General features: G+C 36.7%; 5 protein-coding genes across 11 annotated transcripts in view; 2 read left to right on the top strand and 3 right to left on the bottom strand.

The window, feature by feature from the left end:
- Positions 1-3,950: 3,950 nt before the first annotated feature.
- On the bottom strand, positions 3,951-5,359 carry LOC116180392 (DNA-directed RNA polymerases I, II, and III subunit RPABC1). Its single transcript, XM_031500363.1, has 5 exons — positions 5,170-5,359; positions 5,029-5,117; positions 4,637-4,978; positions 4,160-4,238; positions 3,951-4,103 (listed from the first exon to the last, which is right to left on the bottom strand). The coding sequence occupies exons 1-5, from the start codon at positions 5,224-5,226 to the stop codon at positions 4,038-4,040; spliced, it is 633 nt and encodes a 210-aa protein (XP_031356223.1). The 5' UTR covers positions 5,227-5,359; the 3' UTR covers positions 3,951-4,037.
- A 933-nt stretch (positions 5,360-6,292) lies between these two features.
- On the top strand, positions 6,293-7,048 carry LOC116176722 (nucleoredoxin-like protein 2). Its single transcript, XM_031495478.1, has 4 exons — positions 6,293-6,431; positions 6,478-6,642; positions 6,691-6,824; positions 6,872-7,048. The coding sequence occupies exons 1-4, from the start codon at positions 6,378-6,380 to the stop codon at positions 7,008-7,010; spliced, it is 492 nt and encodes a 163-aa protein (XP_031351338.1). The 5' UTR covers positions 6,293-6,377; the 3' UTR covers positions 7,011-7,048.
- LOC116176714 (60S ribosomal protein L12) lies at positions 7,034-8,149 on the bottom strand. The gene is made up of 4 exons (XM_031495466.1): positions 7,987-8,149; positions 7,840-7,913; positions 7,599-7,779; positions 7,034-7,274 (listed from the first exon to the last, which is right to left on the bottom strand). Exons 1-4 carry the CDS (start codon positions 8,021-8,023, stop codon positions 7,069-7,071), a joined length of 498 nt encoding a protein of 165 aa, XP_031351326.1. The 5' UTR covers positions 8,024-8,149; the 3' UTR covers positions 7,034-7,068.
- A 994-nt stretch (positions 8,150-9,143) lies between these two features.
- Positions 9,144-13,998, top strand: LOC116176707 (store-operated calcium entry regulator STIMATE-like). The gene is made up of 5 exons (XM_031495455.1): positions 9,144-9,568; positions 9,625-9,769; positions 12,569-12,690; positions 13,355-13,551; positions 13,603-13,998. Exons 1-5 carry the CDS (start codon positions 9,442-9,444, stop codon positions 13,813-13,815), a joined length of 804 nt encoding a protein of 267 aa, XP_031351315.1. The 5' UTR covers positions 9,144-9,441; the 3' UTR covers positions 13,816-13,998.
- Positions 13,999-18,060: 4,062 nt separating this feature from the next.
- LOC116174313 overlaps positions 18,061-23,373 on the bottom strand; it is a 56,695-nt gene continuing 51,382 nt past the window's right edge. For 3 of the 7 annotated variants that reach the window (XM_031492215.1, XM_031492224.1, XM_031492231.1), the window contains 11 exons: positions 22,838-23,350; positions 22,762-22,785; positions 22,290-22,610; positions 21,744-22,187; positions 21,468-21,697; positions 21,236-21,424; positions 21,038-21,185; positions 20,747-20,960; positions 19,622-19,812; positions 19,400-19,572; positions 18,061-18,942 (listed from right to left, as the gene is read on the bottom strand). In XM_031492215.1, coding sequence (XP_031348075.1) covers positions 18,538-18,942; positions 19,400-19,572; positions 19,622-19,812; positions 20,747-20,960; positions 21,038-21,185; positions 21,236-21,424; positions 21,468-21,697; positions 21,744-22,187; positions 22,290-22,610; positions 22,762-22,785; positions 22,838-23,350 — 2,852 coding nt within the window. In that variant the 3' untranslated portion in view covers positions 18,061-18,537. Of the gene's footprint in view, positions 18,943-19,097; positions 19,235-19,399; positions 19,573-19,621; positions 19,813-20,746; positions 20,961-21,037; positions 21,186-21,235; positions 21,425-21,467; positions 21,698-21,743; positions 22,188-22,289; positions 22,611-22,761; positions 22,786-22,837; positions 23,351-23,373 lie in introns of all 7 variants that reach the window. The other 4 variants (XM_031492246.1, XM_031492253.1, XM_031492239.1 and 1 more) reach the window with 4 other exon arrangements.

Here is a 23,373-nt window from a genome sequence, read left to right as displayed (position 1 = left end):
AAAGTAGGTAAATAACTAATTACTATACAGGGTGTTTTTTTGGGAGCTTTAGTTAAAAGTTTCTGGGAAAGTAAAATAGGTAGGTTTTTGAAAATTTGTACTTAGGAGTTACTCTGAAGGCCGAATCGATGTAAAATATTTTCAAAATGGCCGCACTTCCGGAAACACCGGAAGTAGATAGTAACTTCGTTATTTTAAATGGCAACCCCTATTTTTTATTGCTTTTTTGGATTCTACGTGAAATTTCACTTCTTTTGATACCCATATGTCGATATCTACCATTTATGGTTTTTAAGTTATTTTGACTTTAAGAAAAAAAATGGCGGATGCAGATGGTACCTTGATAATTGATTACTTGCAAACGGTTGTAGTCATGGCAACCTATTTTTATCAGTGCATAGAGAATGAATAGGGCTTTCTTTTAGTGCACTTAAAAAAAAGTTAAGTTGCGTACGACCGCCCCTATGGATATCCAAATTTATGAAACTTCAAAGACTAAAAACTCAGTTTTTTTTGGAATGACCATGTTCTTACTATTCCATGAGATAGAGAATCGAAATGGGCATATTTTGACAATACATGTTCCTATAGCTATCTTTAACAGTTTCTGACTTATTCCCATTTTATTGAATTGACACTATTTTTTTAGGATTTTCTTTTTAGTAGTCGGCCATGATTCTATAACAATTGAATTTTAAACAAATCTAGTGACACTAATCCATCACCCACTGTTATAGGTTAACATAAGTTTTTCAAAAATCGAAAAATGACTCGCAGTGGTTTCACCTATTTTGGAATTTAATTGTTATTTATGGTGAAATGGGCAGAATCGCGGCGCGTGCTTTCCGTACATTCATTCGAAAACTAGAACGAAATTGTATGAATTTTTGAAATTTTGTACCCCTAATGCACTACAAACCGTTGAAGCACAAGTTATACAAAGCTCTACAAGAGAATATTTAAGAAAATGAATTGAATTGCAAATGCAAGATTAACAAAATAAATTCAATGCAAAATATAAAAAACTTTGTTGAAACATTTTTGGTATGGAATTGTTGCTAGAACAGATATCGCATTACCTCTCTTAATTTCCAGACTTATACGTTGTTTAAGAAATTCAGTTGAACGACTCTGTTTAGATTTTTCAAAAATTTTCTGTCCTATATCCTTATTAAATGAGTTATTTATTAATGAATTATTTAGACTAGAACTAGAATCAGTGGTATTAAAGAATCCATTCCTTGATTTGTTTAAAATTCGATTGTTATAAAATCATGGCCAACTACTAAAAAGAAAATGCGAAAAAAATGGCATCAATTCCGAGATCAATTCAATGAAATGGGAATAAATCAGAAACTGTTAAAGATAGCTATAGGAACATGTAATATCAAAATATGCCAATTTCGATTCTCTATCTCATGCAATATTAAGAACATGGTCATTCCATTTAAAAAAAACTGAGTTTATAGACTTTGAAGTTTCTTAAATTTGGATCTCCATAGGTGCGGTTGTACGCAACTTAACTTTGTTTTAAGTACAGTAAAAGAAAGCCCTATTCATTCTCTATGCACTGATAAAAATGGGTTGCCATGACTATAACCTTTTTCAAGTAATCAATTATCAAGGTACCATCTGCATCCGCCATTTTTTTTTCTTAAAGTCAAAATAACTTAAAAACCATAAATGGCAGATATGACATATGGGTATCAAAAGAACTGAAATTTCACGTAGAATCCAAAAATGCAATAAAAAATAGGGGTTGCCATTTAAAATAACGAAGTTACTATCTACTTCCGGTGTTTCCGGAAGTGCGGCCATTTTGAAAATATTTTACATCGATTCGGCCTTCAGAGTAACACCTAAGTACAAATTTTCAAAATCCTACCTATTTTACTTTCCCAGAAACTTTTAACTAAAGCTCCCAAAAAAACACCCTGTATACAATTATACAATCATAAAGATAATAACCTCCCCCATTGTAAAATTCTGTTCATTTTGACTTACAGTTTCATATCGCGTATAAGTATATGAAAGTGGGGACAGCCAAAATGTAGAGGTAACTATTTTTCTGTTGAAATACAAATATTTAAATAAACGTCGTTCGTAAATGCTTAAATTTAACATCCAACTGCCGTGTCTTGAAAGGTTATTGATTATCGATAAAGGTATTAAGCATTCCTACTTAAAGTTTGCATAATTCACAATGCGCGTCCAAGATGTTGCTGGAGATTATTGATCTTGCCAATGTTATTCTCATGCGAGTATTGCCAATCAATGAGGGCGGAGGCAATTACGTGTGTTTCTCTATTGGTGCTCGGAATCTGAACGAGGCGCCTTTAAAGATCTTAAGCACTTAACAGAATGGAACCTTGGCAACTTTGGGGGTACAGTTTATTGCATAACAACGTAACGTAGGTAGTGTGGGTATTATATAATAGTAGGCACAATTCCGAAATTGGATTATCCTCAGTCATGTGAATAGATTGGACTTGTAGACGTATTTCATTAAGGAAGTAAAGCAGTTCAAAGTTTACACGAGCTTCGACACAAATTAAACTGCCTGCGTAAAAGCTTAGGCGCATACACTTTTGAACGTAAAAACTTCAAAGTTAGGAAAAGTTCTGAACGTTTTATGTAAGGTAGCAAAAAAGACCGTTGCTGTCGAGGGTAATAAACAAAAAGATCTTTTACAGTACCTACCTACTCTATTCCCTTCGCTAATAAATAAAAATTAATTTCGAAACAGTTATTGCTGCAATTTATTTCCCACTACTTACATATACCTACAATCCACTTTTTCTCGACGCATAGGTAAACTATGGAATTATTTCCAACGCTAGTAATTGTTTGCATTTGTCATTAACCTACTGTTACCTATTGATTTAATATAATTGTGTGTGTAAATGTGATATTTACCTACCTATAAACGTTTTCTACGTACCAAAAATTTTAAACCGTATACAATTTTGAATGACCTATTTTCTTTCCTTCAATGTTATATGTATAATTGTATCGTTTTAACTTCAAAGCAATTAGGAAGTGTTATGCGGATTTATTTAAATTTAAGTGAGTCAACAATACTCCACAATCACAATGTAGATAGTAGCGATAACGATCTGCACTTTTCCAACCTCACGGGGCTGCAAATAAATCTTGCACAAGTCCAAACCCCAAACACGGTTTTGAAAAACGGAAAATTATAAGTAATCGTATGAACAGATGCAGTATTTTTTTCCCTAAAAAAAAACGTATTTAGGCTATAAAGAAATTACCATTGCAATCCCTATGCTACGTCGCGCTCGGCACCACCCGGTATGTTCTAACTTGACACAGATTTACTACATCACCATTGGAGAACCTGTAACCTAGGACAGCAGTATAGCATTTTCATTACAAAATGAAATGACCAAGGCACAAATCTGGTTTAAGAAATGCACGACGAACACCGTTCCATTGTATGTAATAAATATTATTTCAATATTAATATTGTTTGAGCTGCGTTTACAAAGAGAGCTCAGATTCCTCTTTCTTCTTGATTATAGTAGGAGAGTTGGTAGACATTTTTGGGTATTTGAGGCACGCTGAAAACTTGTCCACCACTTCTCCAATAATACCCAAACACAGAAATGCAGACCTGGCTGAGGAGAACCGGGGCTAACACCTTCAAAGTTTGAAATGTAATGTTTGTATTTTTAATGTGCAAATGAAAAACAGCATGATGAAAGGATGAGTAATCTAGATCTATTTCAAATGTTTTTTAAATTATAAAGCGCATAACAAGTCTTTTTATGCAATTTTTTTTACAAATGCCAACTATGGGTTTACCAAGTGGGTTACAAGTTATCAGTAAACCCAGTATTTTGGCTGAATCTGACCAAGGAGCAATACACAAATAAAAAATAAAGTGTAGGTACAAAAAAATCTATTGAGATTTTAGTTATAACAACCCATACATAATAATTCTTTAATGAAAATGAATATATTTATATGAAATATTACATGTACTTAGAAAAAAATTAGAATTCTTATTAGTAACATCAACATACTAGCCTATAAGAAATATAGCGACCTGCTGTTTCCGAAGGACGTATAATTTTCACGACCTGTAAAAGGGATGCTTGGTTACAAATATAATTGAAAATAAACATTTTGATCATACCTGGCCTCGTTTTAACCCAAAGTACCTTGCCACGGGATCTCCAGCTTGTATTCTCATTAACATGTTTTCTTTTAATTTACTGAAAAATGTTAAGGACCTTGCTTAGCATTTTGATTTTTCCCATTCCAAAAGCATAATTTGTAAATTGCAGGCAAAAAGTACTGTACATGTCCTTGAAATGATACTTTTTCCCAATTTGCCTGTAGTTTACAGACATTTAAGAAACTGACTCTGATCATCAAATGTACCTAACTTGCAGGACTGATTTAAAATGATCTTTGGTCTTATAATTAGTGTAATTAACCGGAGAGTTAATCATTTCTGGAGTAATTTTACTTATGCAATTAATTTCTAAAAACTGGTTGAATGGCAAACACAAGTTGCAGCTAAATTATATTATGTTGCTCGAGGCCTTGAGAAATACAAAATCTTAGAACTTCTACAAAATCTAACAAATCAATTTACTTAAAAGGATACTATCTTGCCAACAACTCCTGTTTTTCTTCAGGTGTCATCACAACATGTTCGGGAACCAACTCATGCTCTGTAATATTAATTAACAATTCTGACTCCAAAAATTGTTCCAGAATATATTTTGGCGCCATATCGACCAACGATTGTTTTGCAGATGGTGTCATTCCCTGCTGTACAACGATGATAGCTCTGTGTATATTTTCATCTTGCATACGCTGACAGTAAGTTTTTATAGTTTTAATACCAATTTTAGGTTCGTCAGGAAAGAAAACGAACATCTGATCTGTAGGATCGTCATTGTGGGCGACCAGGACAGTTAATTCAGTTCGTGAGGGTCGTTTTTCGCTGTAATTGAAGTTGTTACACAGAGATTAAGCTAGATGATAGATTAATACCTAGGTTTATCACCGAACTGTTCCTTAAACTGTTCTAATGTTTGATCCAATTCGTCTTGTGTCACTAAATAGCCTCGATCATGGCAAAGCTACAAGAAATAAACAAAAACATTACAAAGTAAGGTTAAGTCCATCACGTACTTGCATCACTGTTTTTCTTATTCGCCATAGTTTATACGTTTCCGCTTCATCATCCATTGTATTTAGTATTTACTATTTTTATGTTAATAATTGTAAATAGCTATAAAGTAAATAATTAACGTAACAAAACAAATTTCTCACGCAACCATGCACGATGAATCGACCGATGACAGACGAATTTCGAATTCGATAATCGTCGGTGTGCACAGTGTCGCATTAAGATGTTCTTGCCCCTATTTCAATTTCAAAATTCAATTGCCGCCAAAGAAACCAAAATGTTATAGTATAAAAAAAACATTAAATTTGTATTTATTTCTTTTTACTTATGATGTACGTAATAGTACTTTCTTATTTGACAACTTAATTTATTAGGAGATAAATATCTTGGTAAGAAAATGTCTTTATTTTTACAGGCTTAGCAAGAAAAGAAATGAAATGGGCGAGACTTCATAAGCTTTTCCTGAATCAAAACTGACATATAGCCTCTTGCCTACTAGTCTGGGAGATTAGGAAAAAAGTGCGCACTTCTGAGTAAAGCCACCGAAAATTGGCACATATGCTCTTTTACCCTTCCTCTTGAAGTTCCGACCCCTCGAACCACCGTTGGGGGGGGGGGGGGTGCATACACAAATGTTGATTGAATGATTGGGCAATTTTTTTCGACTACTAAGCTCCATGGTTATGAAAACACGTTTAAAATCTCGGGGTAGACCACTGGGAGTAGGCAATGAATAAAGATTAATGGTATGTGGTAATATCCCCACTTTACTGTACTTTCTGTCAGCAAATTTTAGTTTCCATGACAGAGGCAGAGTAGACTACGTTTCCTGCCGCTTGTCACTCTACCGGCCCCATTTTTGACATTTCCAAATGTCTATAATGACTCCTGTCATCACTGACAGATTGACATTAATCAAAATTAGACATGAAATTGAAATTTTGTATTAAAAGACGATTTCGGGTAAAATTTAATACAAAACCCGTCAGTAAAATGTCATTACCTGACTCGGAAATTAAAGTACTCGCTTCTAAAGGGGCCTCGTATTTCAATATTTCCTCGCCAGTAAGATATATCATTTATTCATTTTCCTGACTTTTATGTAAAAAAATTTAGAAAACAAAATGTCAAAACTTGTCAAATTTTTATCATATTATCCACAGTGATTTCTACAAATTATTATTAGCAGCAGACTTGTCTAATTTCACAAATGCTGTATTTAAGAAAAATTCCTTCATTACTTTCAGTACTGCAACAATGTAAGGTAAGTTTGCTTTTACAGCTCATGAAAACCAAGAGTTTCCATTTAGAGATATACTGTTGCTATTCAAGAATTAGAGTTAATTAACACCAACGGCAATACAATACCCGGAAAAACTGTAACACAAAACAATAAATACATAATGTATTATTTTTCCGCGTCCTGGTGTTCAGGATGCAAATTGCTGTTGCCAAAAATTAAGAGCATATACACTGCAAGTACAGAATTATCCTAAAACATCAAACTACATTCAAATTTTTAGGAATCTCGAAACAGACAAATTCCCTTAGAAATTATTTATATTTCACTAGACGATAACATGGAGGAAATGATGAAAGGCTTTAGAAATAATCATGGGAACTGGTTCGCCATTCCATTTGGAAGTCCTGTAATCGAGTAATTTCCATTTCAAATCTTCCCAAATAAAAAATAAGCATTTACAGGGAATTAAGATATAGATTTGAAGTCGCGTATGTGCCATTCATAGCGGTTTTAAAAAATGATGGTACAATTGTAACAAAGAATGGCAAAAAAGAAGTTGAGGATTTAGGAATTAATGTACTTGAAACATGGATCGATTAAACTACCAGAACAAAAACAAAGTATCATTATTACTTAAGTAATTTATTAATCAACGAATTCATTCTTCCGGTACTTCTACAGTGCCGTTATTAATTTCATCGATAACGTCATGTGGCAACTTGCCATCGATTGTGCAACCGACGGATTGTGCAGTTCCCAACATTTCCTTAACTGTACCTTCTAGTTTTTTCGCCATTGATCTCGGCCTCATTTGTCTTGCAATCGCTAAAATGTCGTCGAAACTAATGTTGCCATTGTGTTTAACTGAAATTATACAATAATGTAGTTGCAGAATTCATCAAACTAGGGTAAATTACACTGCTCAGTTATAAGTAAATATTACTATTATTAAACATTAATTTAATCAGACGAAATGCTAACATACAAATGATTTCTTGTTGAAACTTAATACAAGCACAGCTTTAGAAGAAGTGTACGTTCCCATTAGTAACACATTTAGTATTTCGTAAACGTGAGTTGCAAGAGGGAATATCGTACTCTAGCACTTTGCACTCAAATGTGAAGCTAGTAAGCTTAACATCGTAATTGGTGCCTATGCAATACACACCACTGATACTGTTAACTTACTATTCTTTTGCTTCTTTCTGTCACGTGGAGGTTCTTTCAATGCCTTAATTATAAGAGAAGCGGCAGATGGTACAACGCTAATTGTAGCTTGTCGATTTTGGATTTTCAGTTGAACGGTTATTTTTAAACCTTTCCAGTCTGCTGTTCCTTTAGCAATATCATCTCCCACTTTCTTAGGGCTCTAAAAAGACGTGACACATGTAACACTTTAACCTAACGATAGTGTATTGAAAGTACTTACGAGACCTAGTGGACCAATTTTTGGGGCAAGCGAAGATGTTGCGCCAACTTCTCCACCGACACATCTTAAGTACACTGAAAAAATTAGTAATGGTAAATAAATGATAAAATGAGGTTATATAAATTTCACAGCGTACTGTCAACTTACCGTACTTAACTTCAGTAGGATCAAACTTTGGTGGCATTTTTTGCTTTAGTTTCTTTAACTAATTTTTGAAAATAAAGTTAAATGGGGCAGATGATTAAAGAAAATTAAAAATTTTCCCCGTCTTCACCAACTAGCGGATTCAACGTCTTAAAAAGGAACTAACAACTAAAATCAGGGCTACAAACTGTCATCCTGCATTATACTAAATGGCGCGAAGTTTAAATGATGGAAAATTGAATATTGTAATTCTTACATGACAGGTTTAACACTAATGATAAACATAATGCAAATCTGAATTCAGTAAAAAAAAAATCACAGAAAAACCAATCAAAATATGAATTTATTTCAGGTTTTATGGACCGTGCAGGCAAAGCAGTGGCGTAACTAGAACTACGAGGCAAGGGACTCAAAATTCACATGCAGCACTCCTTAAGGTCTCATTCACGCAAGCTAGGCCTATCTATGGTGCATCTGTTTCACCACTTTTTATTCCCCATTCAAGCCATGGCGCCTTCTTCGCACATATGTACATCACGTTGCTGTTGCGCAGCTATAAGATCTTCTTGTGCCTTCATCCTTCATCATGTCATGAACTGGACGTCTTCTTTATTACTTTGTTTGCTAATTAAACAATCTTCACCTATGGCGCATCAATCTCAACACTCTTTCTTGTTTCCTTTTTTTCATTTTGTATAGATACGTGCCGATCTTCCAGTGACCAGTAAGAATTATGGATTAACCATGATATCTCAATTCTCAATTCACCATGTCTCCTGTTTTGTCCAGCTTCGAACGCTCTTCATATATCTAGGGCAATGTCTACCCCTATACGCAATTAAGTCCGAGAAATTTCTTTAGTTGTGTTAATTGTGTTGTAATAACTAACTACATAATAGTTAACTATGCATGTACCTACTAAGCCTTTTCAGACCATGTAAGATAAAATGCTTGAGCTTTATTCATATAAATGAGACTGAATAAATAGTACTTTACGCTAATACGTGTACCTTTGAAGCCCGTACCACAGATTGTAAATAATCTGTGCCTATAGCCCTATAGGCCTATGCCCTATACTGATTGTAATATGTAAATGTACAATACCCGTATTTTGCTTATTACTCGTTTGAGAACCACTGATTATTCCTTTTCCAGTTTCGTGCAACAATTGTGAAGGCCGCGCAAACTCACTGTCCCACAAAAATAATAATTTAATTTATTGCTTATCTTCGCCGTATTTCCTTTTTCCAGGAAAGTTGTTAATCTGTTACACGCTCACGTAATAAGTGCATCCAAATTACGTCTGATCAACCAGTGAATCATTTTCGTTCCTCCTGAAAAGCGCGTTAGTGATGTTAAATACACAAGTGTGGGAAAACATAAAACGTTGTGCGAAAAACATCGTATAGCACTTGTTTAAATGGTGCTACTGAATTTTCTTCAAAAAAACATTGTGGTATGAATTCCTCAATTAACCTTCACAAACCTACTGGGGGGTTTCACTGCAACAAGAATGCCTTAATTGACGATTTCGGTTGGTTCCTGCAGATTTTGTTGGCGAGCTTAGCATTCACTTGTCTCATCGGTAAACTTCTACCACTATTTCTGTCGATGTCACACTACTCAGGTTATTGCTTGTAGCGAAACGATTTTGTGAACCAAAAAATGAACGAAGATCATGGCTCATTTGGTTTTACGATACATCGAAACAGGGTATGGGTGCCATAGCGATACACTTGGCGAATGTCTGGCTTGCGGGACAATACACCGGCGATCCGTGTACGTGGTAAGTGTGTATTTGTCCTATACAAATAAAGAATTTGTGAATGTGTGAACTAGATATTTTGTTCATAATTTTATGTAGGCCATTTCCGATTTGACATCAACATCAGTGATAACTCAAAATGAAAAGAATAAGAGAGTAGACATAATCATTATTTACCAAGTCACATCGTGTTTACACTGATATGTGTAGATGTTTGTAATTATGCGTATCATTATTATTAATTATACGATTGGCAAATATTTAACATTTACATGGTTAATGCGCAGTGATAGTTGTAACTTGAAGAGTTATAATATAACTTGTTGTTTTGAAATGCTATCTTCTTCCTTTAGGATGTGGATTTAATTGTGACTATGTACATTTTTCCAGTATTAACACATTTTTAGGTTTAAAATTTGGAATCGTTCCACTTTCTACAAATAATTGCCTATAATTACATTTATAAATTGATGTTGGTAAACATGCACTTTAGTTTCTAAGTAGTTTAAGTACTAATTAGAATTACTATACAAGATAATTAGTTTCTTCCTCTGTTTCTTCCTTTATTATTACTGCTTGAGGTAAGGTTCATACACTGCTCTGCTAGAATCTGGTGTTTTTGGAGTAGATAAGTAACTAATCATTTACCAATGTAGAATAAGTAAAGTCAAAACCAAGTTAAAAAATGTACCTTGATAGTTGATATGTACTTACTTCGAGACTTAGTTACGTACTGTGATATTTACACCTCGACAGTGCTATACCAGACAGCAACTCGCGCGAGAAATCTAACTCGAGTATTTCCATCTTTAGATATCGCTCATGAAGCGCTTTGTGAGGTGGTAGCTCGCGCTAGGCTGCTATCGTGATCACCATTTTTGGACATCTTAAAATGTTATCAAATTTGACGTTTTAGATCATTTTAAGCCACTGCTTAATGTCTGAAATTTAAAATCTAATACTCTGGTTGACCTGGATGTAAAATATGGGTTTGATTCATACAAAAATTGCGATGCCTGTTTCATGATAACGGGTTCATGCCAAATTTTACCCTTGTCCAAATATTTTATCTTTACCACATACTGAATTACTGATAGGTAATTCTTCTGTACATACGCTTCTGAATGCTAAACAATTAAAGAAATGGTATCACCGAAATTAAATGCAAAATTCCTAATCAAGGAACAAAATAAGCCAAATTTTTGTTTGGATTCGGTTCTTCATTCTTACAAAAATTCAAGACCAATTCTGTTTCATGCAAGTACTTCTCGTAGGTCGATTTCTTCAGGAATCCCGCGATACCGTTCGTATTATCGCTGGGTATCGCCCGTTATACTTTTCTTGACGTTCGCTATGAAGCGGTACATGTGTTAATTTTCTTATGCTATTCGAAAAAATACTGTTTTTAATTCTAAAGCGGGCCACCCGTTTCAATTTAAAATAAATCATTACTTAATGCAAAACTTTTCATTATCAATTTAAAAATAAGGGTTCGTTCAAATGCTAATGAATAAATGAGGGCTGGCAAAATTGATGGTTCGGTTCTGGTATATGCAAATAAATAAAGTGAAAGGAACTTATTTATGCAAACAATAGTTTTATACATTTATTTACTCGTTTATTTATATCCCGCGTTTCAACTGGAACTTCTTACTGAAGATTCTTTTTAAATACTAACCGCGTAAGTCACTAGTCACTTGGTGTATTATTCGAATTCTTGGAGAAAATATTGCTTTCGACGAAAATAAAATTCCGTTTGGAGTTTAATATTAATGTTGTTTTCATGTACCCATTGATGTTTTATTTATCTACGTTTCTGAATTGTGTATTGTCCCTAAAATATGGACCTTGGATATTACACAACTTTTAACATAAATAAAACCCCTAGGTAAGCCTATCTTATTCAGATATAGCTGCTCATGCATGCATTATACCTATTACATGTGCATTACAACAGTTTTACACGTTGTAGATATTTGAAACCATTATCTTCAACTTGTAAGTGATTTTATAATTTTCAAATTACCATACGAGTGGCTTCTCAATTACGGAACAATAGTGTAGGGACTTTTTTAAGTACATAATTAACTTATCAAAAGCGCCGGTTCAGCGGCAAATTATCTCACTCTAAATTTCAATGTCATCTATTTCTACTAGACAGTGGTACCCTCGGTGGTACCCAAACTACTTTTAATGGGGCGCCCTTTCTGAAAACTAAAATTGCTGACGCGCCCGATTAAAAAAATAAAAACTGCTTTTACTATAAAAACATATTTAAAAAAAAATCAATGTTTTTATACAGGGTGTTAACATTTTTTTTAACCTATAAAATATTATATTTTTCAATCAAGTTGGATATTGCAGCCATAACATCAATGGCTTTTGAGGTCGTTGTTTAATCGTTTTTAGGTCATGTGAGAATCTTTTCCCTTATAGCATAAATCGCACATACTCCTACACTATCAGTTGGCAATATTATGCAACATCGGTGCTTTCATCGCACTGAACTGTAGATACTTTTCAGACTACCCTGTTTGTTAATGTCAAAGAAACCTACACTCGGGCTACACCCCATGTAAAACATTGCTAACATGACTGTTTTACGCAAGAAAATAAAGAATTTTTTATTAACTGAAACTGTTTGTTTGCCCATTCCTGTTAACATAAACACTTGTGACTTGAGAATAAGTAGAAATTTTTCCATTGTGTCAATCAAAAGGTTAGATCTGTATCTGGCGCCGCATAATTATAATTTGCTATAGTGATCTATCCTAATCAGCACAAATTGTCATTTTAACAAACCATGTTCTTTTATTGTAGGTATATTATCAACTTTCTGCTAGACTCCTCGCTGGGTCTTTTCATTATATTCATAGGAATTCGCTTGAGTCAACACTTATCGAAACGAGACGGATGGGAAGCGATCAATTTTGGGGAATATGGTAAATATAAACACCTTATTCTTCATGGAGTCCACAATCCTAGGATTGGTTGGACGCAGTCTTCCACCATTTCCTATCCTGCGGTAATCTTTTCACTTCTACATAACTACCCTAACTATTTCGTCTATGCATCTAAGCCTCTGTCGTCCTACTCTCTCTCTCTGCCCTACCTTCTATAGCTAACTGTACTAATCCACCGTGTCTGAGCATGTGCCCTATCATTCTATCTCGTCGTCTCTGTACAGTTTTCCACATTTCCTATTGTCCTGTACTAGCTCCAAGACTGCTTCGTTTGTTACCCTGTCCATCCAGCTAATCGTCATTATTCTTCTATAGCATCACATTTCGAACGCTTCTATCCTACTTTTGTCTTCCCTGCTTATCGTTTCGCACCCGTATAGAGCTACACTCCAGATGTACGTTTTTAGCAGGTTTTCCTAATTCCTAAATTTCTCCCGGATCTTAGCAGATCCCGCTTTTGTTCAAATGCTTTTTTGCCTGCGCTATCCTGGATTTTATATCTTCCTTGCTACGATCACCTTGTGTGAATAGCAAAATTCCTTTACATGCTTTAAAGATCGTTCCTTGTACGGATCTTTATCTTTTTCCGCATTTCATTACATTTCTTTTTTCTTTGTTTATTGTATATTAAAATCCTGTCTAGGTAATCCGCCGTCGGTCAACGCGTGGTTGGCCCAATGCTGTTTATACATAGGATTAATGGTTATCGTTAAAACGTGCATAACGCTATTAATGCAACTGAACTTTTGGGAAAGTGTGAGAGATTTAATTTTACCGCCGATAGATAATCCGAAAATCGAACTTGCCTTCGTAATGCTCATTATTCCATTTTTCGTAAATGTAAGACGTTCTCGCTTGATTTCGCAAACACTTAAACCTGCGATTTTTTAGATATTAATGTTTTGGGTGACCGATAATTTCTTGATGCATAGAAATTCCAATTTAGCCCATCGAACACACACGGATGACAACTGTTCGTGCAAAGGTGGTCCACAATACAGAACTATAAACGATTATAGAAGAGTTAGTTGTTCAGAGAATGATGGCCTTTTGATGGATGATGAGTTACTTGATTCTGAGGACTCGCCTCATGCGTCTGCGTAAAATCACGTGATCTTAAATTTTATCGTCCAGTTACATATGTGCTTATTGTTGTGATAGATCATTTAGTTTTAGTTTATAAACTCTTTATCCTTAATGCATTGCCTTTTTGATGAAAATATATATGGAGTTAAGGTAAGAAAAACACAGTGAGTAGTTCTAAGACGAAGACAAAGATGACATAAGTTACCATATTTATTACTTACACAATGCATTCATACGTGTGATATTCTATTTTAACCTTTTAGCCATATATATATATAGGGTCATATAATTAAGTAGTATGTCTTTGTTTAACTGCGTACTTACATTTTAGTTCCTATTTGTTATGTGAGTACTCGTACATGATAATCGATCAAACCCATTTTCATTCATTTATAATAATCTCAAAAGACTGCATTTGGTAAGGATTATTTATAGGAAATAATGGCCAAATCTTTACTAAATTTTTTTAAGACATCTTTAAAGTGTTTTTGATAAATAAGTAAATGAATGTACTTATAATTTTGATCGACAATAAACTTGATCTGCTAGTTTAGGCTAGTTACATGAATGTTATCTTATTGGACATGCTTAAAAGACAAAACAATAACCAAACATTGAATGTTATGTAAATATACAAAATATATATTTTTGTAAACAAGTTCATATGTGTTTGTGTTCCTCTGTGAAGAATTTCGCGTCGGCGGCACCCCACACCTCGCCAGAAAGTCTCGCTACCGGATGTGACAAAAGTTAGGTTTAGGCCACGTTTACCACACATCAGAAACCTTCGCCTGGCTATCTATTTATATTGCGATATAAAATGGCGGAAAAGAGAAAAATGTTTTTTTCGTCTTTCCGTAGGATTTTTTGGAAATTATCTTTTATATAAACCTTGTCCTGATAATAACAACAACAAATGATTTATCTAATATGGTCCAGTCGTTCTGAAGTTATGGGCGTACATACATTTCGGCGATTACCTACTGAAGGTAAAATTAAAGGTCGTGTCACTTTGTAGCTGGGTTTTAGGAAAATAAAATTGAAAGAAAAAAAATTTTAAAAGTGTTAAAACAATTCCCGAAAATCAATTTGAGCGAACACTAGAAAGTCTTTTAAACTGTTTCTAGAGGATTATAAATGACTTTAGCAATAACTAATGGAAAATTTGTTAGAACATTCCGCGATCGTTCCAGAGCTTCATATAGCCTTCCAAAGGTGTTAGTCAGTCTCTTCAACTTCGTCTCCACTTTTTGGGCTGCTTTGTATCTCCCTCGTCCAAGCATTTCCAACCCATTGTGGGGACGCGCCGCCTGCACATCCAGTAGCAAATTAAAACGTGCTGCTGCTGCACCCTCATTGGTCAAAACGGCCAACCGCTGATAGCGTAGCGCCCCTGGCCGCAAACGCTTAAAAGCAGAGCTCTGACCTCTGCAAACCAATTCCTGCTTCGATTACGCTTCAAGAAACAACCGACTGTCCGCCTGCAGAACTGGTTCGCCTTGTCAGTTCGACCTCGCGCCGCGCTTCACCAGTCAGAAGACTCGCGAGGTTTTCTGAAATTTGAACTCTTGCGGTTCGTGCTGGTGTAGAACTTTAGAAAAACTTTTTTGGATTTCGCCTAGAAGGCGTTAGAAAGTCTACTGCTTTGTAAATTATCCCTATGGTTTGGAGACGCCACTTAAGGGACTCTGATGGAGACCACATGAAAGCCACAGAGAGTTCCGCAGGGTTTTTCTAAATAAGTGCTTTCCAAAGCATTCCTTGCGCCTTTCCAGAAGTGTCAAGGCGATTTCCACGACTTTCAAGGTCCTTTTCAGAACGTTTCGGACACTTGCTTTCCCTGACTTTCTCTTTTTTCCAGAGCTAGAGGAGCGTTGCAATGCTCTGGAAAAGTGCCACAAGTGATCTGTATGGCCCTTTTGGCTTACTTGTAGAGTTCTTGAGAAGCTTCTAAGCCTTTTTGAGAACTTCCTAGATCCTTTCTAGACAGGTGAGTCAAGAATCGTCTAGAAAAGGCTTCAATAAGGCGCTTTTAAACGTTTCCCATGTTCTAATCAGGACTTTTGAGATTGTTTATAAAGATAACTAAGGTTTGTTTAAATCGATCAAGCACCTTGATGATTGTTTCCAAAGCTCCCTGGATCAGTTTCGCGGTATTAATACTCTGTTGGAGCGTTATACACCTTTTCTAGAGCTTCCTTGGCTCTTCTTGCTTTGTAAAGTGCAAGTAAGGCCTACGAAATATCTAGAAAGTACTTATGCAATCCCTCAAATTGTATAAATGGTTTCTTCCAAACTATCTAAAGGCTTATCAGCAAAAGGCGGTAGACAGTTTTTAGAACTTACTATAGGAGCTTGCCTGATTTTTATATAGTCTCACCAGAGCATTCTATCGCCTTCCAAGAGTGTTAGGTCCTTTTCAGTTTTATCTTTGAATATAATATTTTATATTCAAAGGTTTTATCTAGGCCCTCTTCAAGCTTTTCTTGGCACATACCTACCTAACTTTTCAAAGTACCTAGAAATATTCGGAAAATGCCCAGCCGCCCTGGGATAAGGTATTAGAAAGCTTGGGAAAGCATCGATAACCTTCAAAGGGATATGGAAAATAGTGTACATGACTCGTTTGAAAGCCACTTTTCACACTCGTGTGATTCCCACACTCGGCGTCGCCTCGTATGGCAAACTTCACATCTCGTGTGAAAAGTATCGCTTTCAACACTCGTTACGTAATATACTATTACAGTGCAATTGAATGTCCTTTAAACCTTTCCTTGGGTCTTCCATATGTTTCCAAGTGTTTTAGAAGCTTTCTCGCTATATGCGCACGTATCCGTGGAAATCACTTGCTCTGGCATAAACTAAAAAAGCTCTCGAAAAGACCGGGAAAGCTATGGAAATGGTCTAGCACTACTGGAAAGACACAAGTTAATTTCAGGACATGACCCTTTTTTAGAAGCTTTCTCATTTACGCCCGAGGCCTTAAAACGTGTACTATGGATGCCTGTCGGTAAATTCGCCATACAGTTTTCGTCCCGTGCCTCGTTCGCATATTATAAGTAGTTTTTTTGCGTTAGAAAGGACAGTTCATTTTAGTTTTTTCTTCATACCCGCGTAGGGGCGGGCAAGAATAACCCTACTGCAGAGATACTGCATGTCGTAAAAGGCGACTAATCAATGATTTAAGGGTTTGCATTGTTTGTACTATGAATTTTGGGATTGTTTGGCTGTGCTGGGAGAGGAATGCGGTCCGCAAAATGAGCACTTAGAGTGGTTCACATATTTGGATACAATACGAGTTTGAACGAGGTGTTCTCTTTTTCGTCTGGAGGTCCAAGGATCAAGAGCGTCCACCCAGAAGGTGCGCGGCTTTGGGTACTTACCCAATTCCTGTTTCAGTCAGCGAAAATGGAACTATGTGGTACTTTCGCACACAATTTGCAGAATTTAAAAGGAAGTTGACTATAACCTTTTATATTTCAACAACTAAAGTAACCCTTACCTACGTTTAAGGTCACGGCGAGGTCTTAAAATTTGACGTTCACATCTCTCATCATGAACTCGATGTTTGGCAAACCCCAAATTAGGATCACATCCCTACTACACAAGGAAAACAAAAATTATTCTTGAAAAAATGTTGGCTGTATACGGGGATGACTGTCTTCCTAAATCAACTATTTGCGAGTGGTCAGAATTGTTTAAACACGGTCGAGAATCACTGGATGATGATCCCCGTCTAGAACGCCTTGTAGTGGTGATCACTTCAGATGTTGTTGAAAAAACCAAGTGTTTGGTACTGGAGGATGCGATACTAAAGAAGCGACAACTAGAAGTTTCACAAGGAGTTCCAGAAACCACGGTTTTCAGAATTTTACACAAGATGGGTACCTTGGGAAGACAAAGGTTAGTGCATTCGAAATGTGTGTCACTGGAGATGAACCCATGGTTCATCATTATGATCCTGAATCAAAAACAAAGAGTCGATGCAGTGGCATGATAAGGGCTCTGGCGCTCCTAAGAAGTTTAACGTCACCCCCTCTGCAGGAGAATAATGACAATTTCCTGGCACTCAGAGAATTTTGCTGATGGATTATATGCATGAATAAGGGTAGTACGGTAACGGGAGGGTATTATGTAAATTATTTAATCTATACAATTTATTTAAAAAAATGTACACAAATTAGTACAAGTTTCGTTCTATAAGATTATTTCAAAATATTTACAAAGAAAAGTTGTAAGGTTTAATCCAACAAAGGGGTTTTATAGAGTAAAAATAAATAAAGCGTTTATTTGGCTTCTAAATGTATTGAATAACACTGTTCGTCCCGGACCTATTCATTCTATTTCGATTGACTTAGGGTAGCTATTTTTAAATACTTTGGTACAATAATAAGATATGGACTTGAATAATGTAATGTAACATTAAAAAATGATTTCAATTAGTCTAATGCTCGAAGGTACACATTTTACAGCTTAATTAAACAGTATTATTTACAAATTGAAATTATACTAAATTTTAAAACTACGTTAGTATGAATAATTTTTTGTAAGGCCCTTATTTTGTTTCGGAGGTATATACAGTCAGTGAAACTTTGGGCGAACCACGAGGTACTTTTAGGGCACGCAAGGACGTATTCAGTCTCTTCTATTATTGTATAAAACGGAACGGAGGTCCACCAACTTTAGTTTCTACACAGCACATAACAGTCACTGAAATTATTTAATTAGACCGTTCAGTTTTCACTTCGATTTGTTATTGTAGTCAACGTAAACTCGTACTACCTCTCCCGAATATTTCCTTTGGGAAGGCATGAAGTAGAAATCTGGCTGCATGTCTGGAGGTGCGCGGTGTCGATCGTATGTTGTTCTAGGTAGAGAAAGTGTGCTGCGTTCCAAGTGACTGGGTGGATAACCTCCACGTGGTCTTTGTAACGACCTCGTGTCGCCCATCTGTGTTGGACCGTACAGTGGTACACTAGGTGGGCGCGTCTGTGGTCGTCCACCACGTGGATGGTTCTTGCTTGGTAGGGTTTCACTGCGATTGTGTCCGTTCGCTGGTTTTTCCTGACTTTCAAAGGTGTCAAAAGCGTAATTCGTATTTGCTGTTGAATAATCCTTCCATGCTGAATTTTGCAGTAGATGATCCTAAAACAATATTCTGTGTAGACACCTGACGTGGAGTTTCATCGCTACATTGCTGTTGTGCATATGTATTGAAAATTGTGCATTCAGCGGAAGATAAACGCTCCATATATTAGGTACCACTCCCAAAGTAGCTGCTAAAAATGTAGAACACTTACCCCACCAGGCCTACAGTGTGGTGAGGTTACCATTGTCTAGAACGCTCAGGTGGTGAGACGGCCCAGTGGGGAAGCATGTCAGATCCTTGGTAATTTTGCAGGTAATAAATGGGATCATGCTGCACATTGTATACTCGCTAAGAAAGTGTATGCAAGCAATTAATAGGCAATACATATATACATAAAGCAATTAGGCAAAAACATTATTAAAAACTGATTACGATGTTAGCTGAAATACCCTGGATTATAATGCCGATTTTTATCCAATGAAAGAAGATAAATGTATTACGATTAAGTTTTACCTTATGACTAGATTTCGATTTTCTCGTCGTCTTGTAAATTGTACAGCTGGCTTGTATGAGTGCCAATAAGACCAATGCAGCTAAACATCCAAGGACAATATATAACTTGGTTCCCGACAAACTGAAGAAATGGTTTTGTTCTTCCGATGCTCTCGGAATAGAATTGGAAGTTACTGGAACAATGCTGTAGTTGAAGCCTTTTCAAAATGATCTTTTACTCACCACTGTCCGATGAAAAAACGAAAAACGCAGGATCTACCATTAGAGCACCTACTCTTCCAGTTTTAACACTATCTTGCAGTAGGGCTTTAACCGCATTATCTTGATCATCAGTTTCTGATAGAGATCGTCCTTTTTCTGCTATGGCCTTATCCAAATGTAAATTTAATACTGCTACGATATTTTGGTCATTGCTGTGTTAAATATCAATTGTTTATTGCCCATTTTGCGTAGGTAGAAGTACAGATCAAAATCTCAGTGACTTTTTTATTTTAAATGGGAGAGGTTTCAGCCTTCGTAGCGCGTTTCTTTTTGAATTCGTTTCAAATAATGTTCGTCAAGGTCGTTGGAGAATGGTCTCTATTCGCATAACCTTTTTTTCACGTTCAGAAGCAGAAAAGATATTCTTCTTGGGGTAGGCATAGCATTGGACAAATTTTTAATATATATGTCTTGCATAGGATACATACAATTTGATCTATGCGTTTAAAGTAAAGAAATGGTCAGGTTTCCGAAAAAAAATAAAAGTAGTAAATTTGTATGATGTGTTTCCTACGCCCTTTCTATTGTCCCCAAATGGGCGAAACAACCAAATTTCATTTAATTTAATGATTGTACCAGAGTACCCATATACTGTAGTACCGTATACCTACTTGAAAATCTCTCCCACCGATGGCGTAACTACACATTTTGGCCTTATTGAGCGTGAGAGAAACGTAAAAAAAGTTACGGCGTGGAGAAGTCGCGAAGGCGGCGAAAGAGGTGCAAACGAGATGGAAGTATGAATAAACTGTGAACGAGATGTGAAGCACATGAAACAGAGATGGAATATGGATATGTGTACGAGGAAGGCTTTGACTTTAAAAAGGTGTGTAGGAGATCTAAAGTAGGTGTGAAAGAAACCTGATGAAGTGGGTTGAAGTAAGCGCGAGTGGCGAGAACAAAACGTGAAAAAGAACAACAGAAGCTAGGCATTCTTCAGCAATTATCCGTTCTCGAAAACTGTTCCTAGGGTCTTTAGATTCGTAAGACCATCACCCTTCATTTGAGCGGTCAGGGTCTTGGTACTGGTATTGTCAGTTCCAACACGAGTCACTGAGGTTTTGAGTCAAATTCGTCTTCACTTACCCTTTCAAATTTTCGATAACCAGCCGCTTATAGCTAGGAAGACTGCTAAATAACGGCTTGATATTGTCAGAAATTGTATTTGATAGTTCTTCGTATTGAATACTACCCGGTTCCGGAGCATGGAAATTTTCGCCCAAGTTAACAATCTTTACCTGCATATTATACCCTAAGAATGGTGGCTCTGGTGTGGCCTCCATGTCTTCATCTAAATAATCTGTAATGTTATTTTAGATTACACAATTATGCGATTTCCTTTGAATAATGTAATCTCGAATCTCATGTTGTACATACCATTTCCACATGATGTAATGCAAATCCGATCAAGAGACGTAACAGGCACAACCTCGTGCTTACGAATTTTCTTATTAACACTGTTGAAATCACCCCCACGAACAGGGAACATCATAAATAGGCAGTGGTCGTCAGTAAATGACAGATCCTAGGATGGAATAACATTAATTAGTTAGTAATAATCATTTGGACCACAACCTTTGGATCTTTCGAAATACGTTTCCGTACGAAAGACAACACAGTAACACCATCCACAATTCTTCCACTAGTATTATAGATTCCTTGCGAGGAATCCAACAGAGGTTGTGTATATCCGTTCAGCCAAACGTCCATTAAAAACGGACGACCTGTCTTATCAACCCAGCCCAGAACCGCGTCAGTTTGAGACTAAAAATTTACTTTAGCGCGCTTCAAGTTGATCCAAAATTACCATTTTTTCGTCATTTGAGAATCCGATACCCGTCCACGCGTCGGTGTGTTTGGTGGTTATTGTGAAACGTATCTCATCCCCCCTCGGCAAATATTCCCATTTAGCTGCATAGTCACAAGTGTTATTATCTAAACTACAGCTGCGCGGTGTTCTCCATTCACCGCCACAATATGATGTCACTTCAGTTGTCGACGAAATTGTTTCACCTGCACTCGCTTGCTTCTTCTCCTCTAAAACCCAATTGAAATTGGACCTCTACACATACTACAATATTACCAAAGAAATTTATTGTAGTAAATCCTCTTTGAGCGCCATGTCCGTGATACTTCAACTCATCTTCCTTGTAAAACTCTTTATCGGTTGCGTTCGCCGTTTCAACCCCAGACTTTGGTATGTGAACGTATTTTCCCTTCTCCTGACCTTGCGCCCATATTACGTGCATAAGTTCATTAACGATAGAGTGATCCGAGGGCTCTTGAGCTTCCAGTTTTTTTCTAAACAAAATAGTCGTAACACCATCCTTTTCAAACGCCATGGCCGCCGTCAAATCGTTTTTCCCACCCCAAAAGTTGTCCATCCTAGGCGTAGATCGATCTCTGGTGTAGTAATCTGCAATGCGATTTGACGTATTCCTCGCGGACCCGATTATTATGTCCGTGCAGTCCATTGCATTGAAATCGTGCCTAGGTGTGTACGGATTTAGCTGTTCTTGTTGTTTGGCTGTGTAAATTTGAATCATTTACATATTTGCGGCTTATAAATGTACAGGCAAAAGTATTCCAAACCTACTAAACTAACTACTAAAACGTAATTCTACCATACCTTCAGTTGCAGTGGGTGCATTTAATAAACCGGAATGTGTTTTTATTAGTTTTGCTTTAGGTTCCGGCTCAGATTTGGGTTCCGGCTCAGATTTAGGTTCCGGTTCGGACTTGGGCTCAGGTTCAGATTTCGGCTCGGGCTCGGATTTGGGTTCGGGCTCAGATTTTGGTTCAGGTTCAGACTTAGGTTCAGGTTCAGATGTTGGTTCGGGTTCGGACTTGGGTTCGGGTTCAGGTTTAGGTTGTGTGAGCGGTGAGGTGCTTGATGCGCTAATGTGCTCGCCATGCGGTTCCAGTGCCGAAGTAGGTCCCGCTAGTGTTTCTAAATAGGGAAAACACCAGCCACCGTTAGTAATTCTAATATCACAAATTGTACAAAGCGATATATTTAATCGTGATCCATCATCTATACGCAAATCTTTACTCATAACTCCACTAATCTATTTTCCATGCGAAAACTACAAATCACTTACTGTCATCACTGCGTTTTCTACGTCCTAAAATACACTTCAATTAGGTAAACCTTTATTACATACTTTAAATCAGTACCTTGAATCGCGCTGACTTTGTACGAAATACTTGTCTCCACGACATCCCCACTATCGTAAGTTGTGAGTACCCTTGGTGACGGCGAGGCAGATCGACGCGAGTACAACGATTTGCGATATTTTGGTTTTAGCGTGGTCGTAGGTTCTGGTTCTGCCGTTGCAGATGGCTCCGGTTCAGGTTCCGTTTTCGGTTCAGGTGTTGGTTCCGGTTGACTCTTAGGTTCTGGTTCCGGGTTTGGTGCAGGCTCGCTACTGGGTTCGGGTTCCGTGGTTGGTTCTGGTTTACTGCTTTTTGCCTCTTGAGCCGATGGGCCAATTGCCGGGAAATTTTTACAGCTGGTAGTTAATGAACGAGGTCGCCAGCCTAAGGCTGCGTATCCAGTACCATTAACAACCATAACAACTTCGATTTCTTTGTGTTCTTTTAATATTCGCCAATATAGGCGGAATGTGTCGCTGAGTTTCTTTTCTGTATATAAACCAAAATCAATATCGGTGTTTTTTACTGCCGATCCTGGAAAAAAGTGACTGTAATCA

The sequence above is a fragment of the Photinus pyralis genome, unplaced genomic scaffold (assembly GCF_008802855.1).
Source record: "Photinus pyralis isolate 1611_PpyrPB1 unplaced genomic scaffold, Ppyr1.3 Ppyr1.4_LG1, whole genome shotgun sequence".
NCBI lineage: Eukaryota > Metazoa > Arthropoda > Insecta > Coleoptera > Lampyridae > Photinus > Photinus pyralis.
Note: the sequence above shows the minus strand (reverse complement) of the source record. Positions and strands in the feature narration are given on the sequence as shown.

What these genes read in the sequence shown, in the direction of transcription:
- LOC116180392 (XM_031500363.1), bottom strand. Translation starts at nt 5,226, where the DNA reads ATGGATGATGAAGCGGAAACGTATAAACTATGGCGAATAAGAAAAACA. An exon ending in CAGTTCGGTGATAAACCTAG is followed by an intron (nt 4,979 to 5,028) that starts GTATTAATCTAT and finishes CTTCAATTACAG; the next exon opens with CGAAAAACGACCCTCACGAA. An exon ending in TTGGGTTAAAACGAGGCCAG is followed by an intron (nt 4,104 to 4,159) that starts GTATGATCAAAA and finishes TCCCTTTTACAG; the next exon opens with GTCGTGAAAATTATACGTCC.
- LOC116176722 (XM_031495478.1), top strand. Translation starts at nt 6,378, where the DNA reads ATGCTGTATTTAAGAAAAATTCCTTCATTACTTTCAGTACTGCAACAA. An exon ending in AAATTAAGAGCATATACACT is followed by an intron (nt 6,643 to 6,690) that starts GCAAGTACAGAA and finishes TCAAATTTTTAG; the next exon opens with GAATCTCGAAACAGACAAAT. An exon ending in TTTGGAAGTCCTGTAATCGA is followed by an intron (nt 6,825 to 6,871) that starts GTAATTTCCATT and finishes AAGCATTTACAG; the next exon opens with GGAATTAAGATATAGATTTG.
- LOC116176714 (XM_031495466.1), bottom strand. Translation starts at nt 8,023, where the DNA reads ATGCCACCAAAGTTTGATCCTACTGAAGTTAAGTACG. An exon ending in TCCTACTGAAGTTAAGTACG is followed by an intron (nt 7,914 to 7,986) that starts GTAAGTTGACAG and finishes TAATTTTTTCAG; the next exon opens with TGTACTTAAGATGTGTCGGT. An exon ending in AAATTGGTCCACTAGGTCTC is followed by an intron (nt 7,780 to 7,839) that starts GTAAGTACTTTC and finishes ACGTCTTTTTAG; the next exon opens with AGCCCTAAGAAAGTGGGAGA.
- LOC116176707 (XM_031495455.1), top strand. Translation starts at nt 9,442, where the DNA reads ATGAATTCCTCAATTAACCTTCACAAACCTACTGGGGGGTTTCACTGC. An exon ending in GATCAATTTTGGGGAATATG is followed by an intron (nt 12,691 to 13,354) that starts GTAAATATAAAC and finishes AATCCTGTCTAG; the next exon opens with GTAATCCGCCGTCGGTCAAC. An exon ending in TTATTCCATTTTTCGTAAAT is followed by an intron (nt 13,552 to 13,602) that starts GTAAGACGTTCT and finishes GCGATTTTTTAG; the next exon opens with ATATTAATGTTTTGGGTGAC.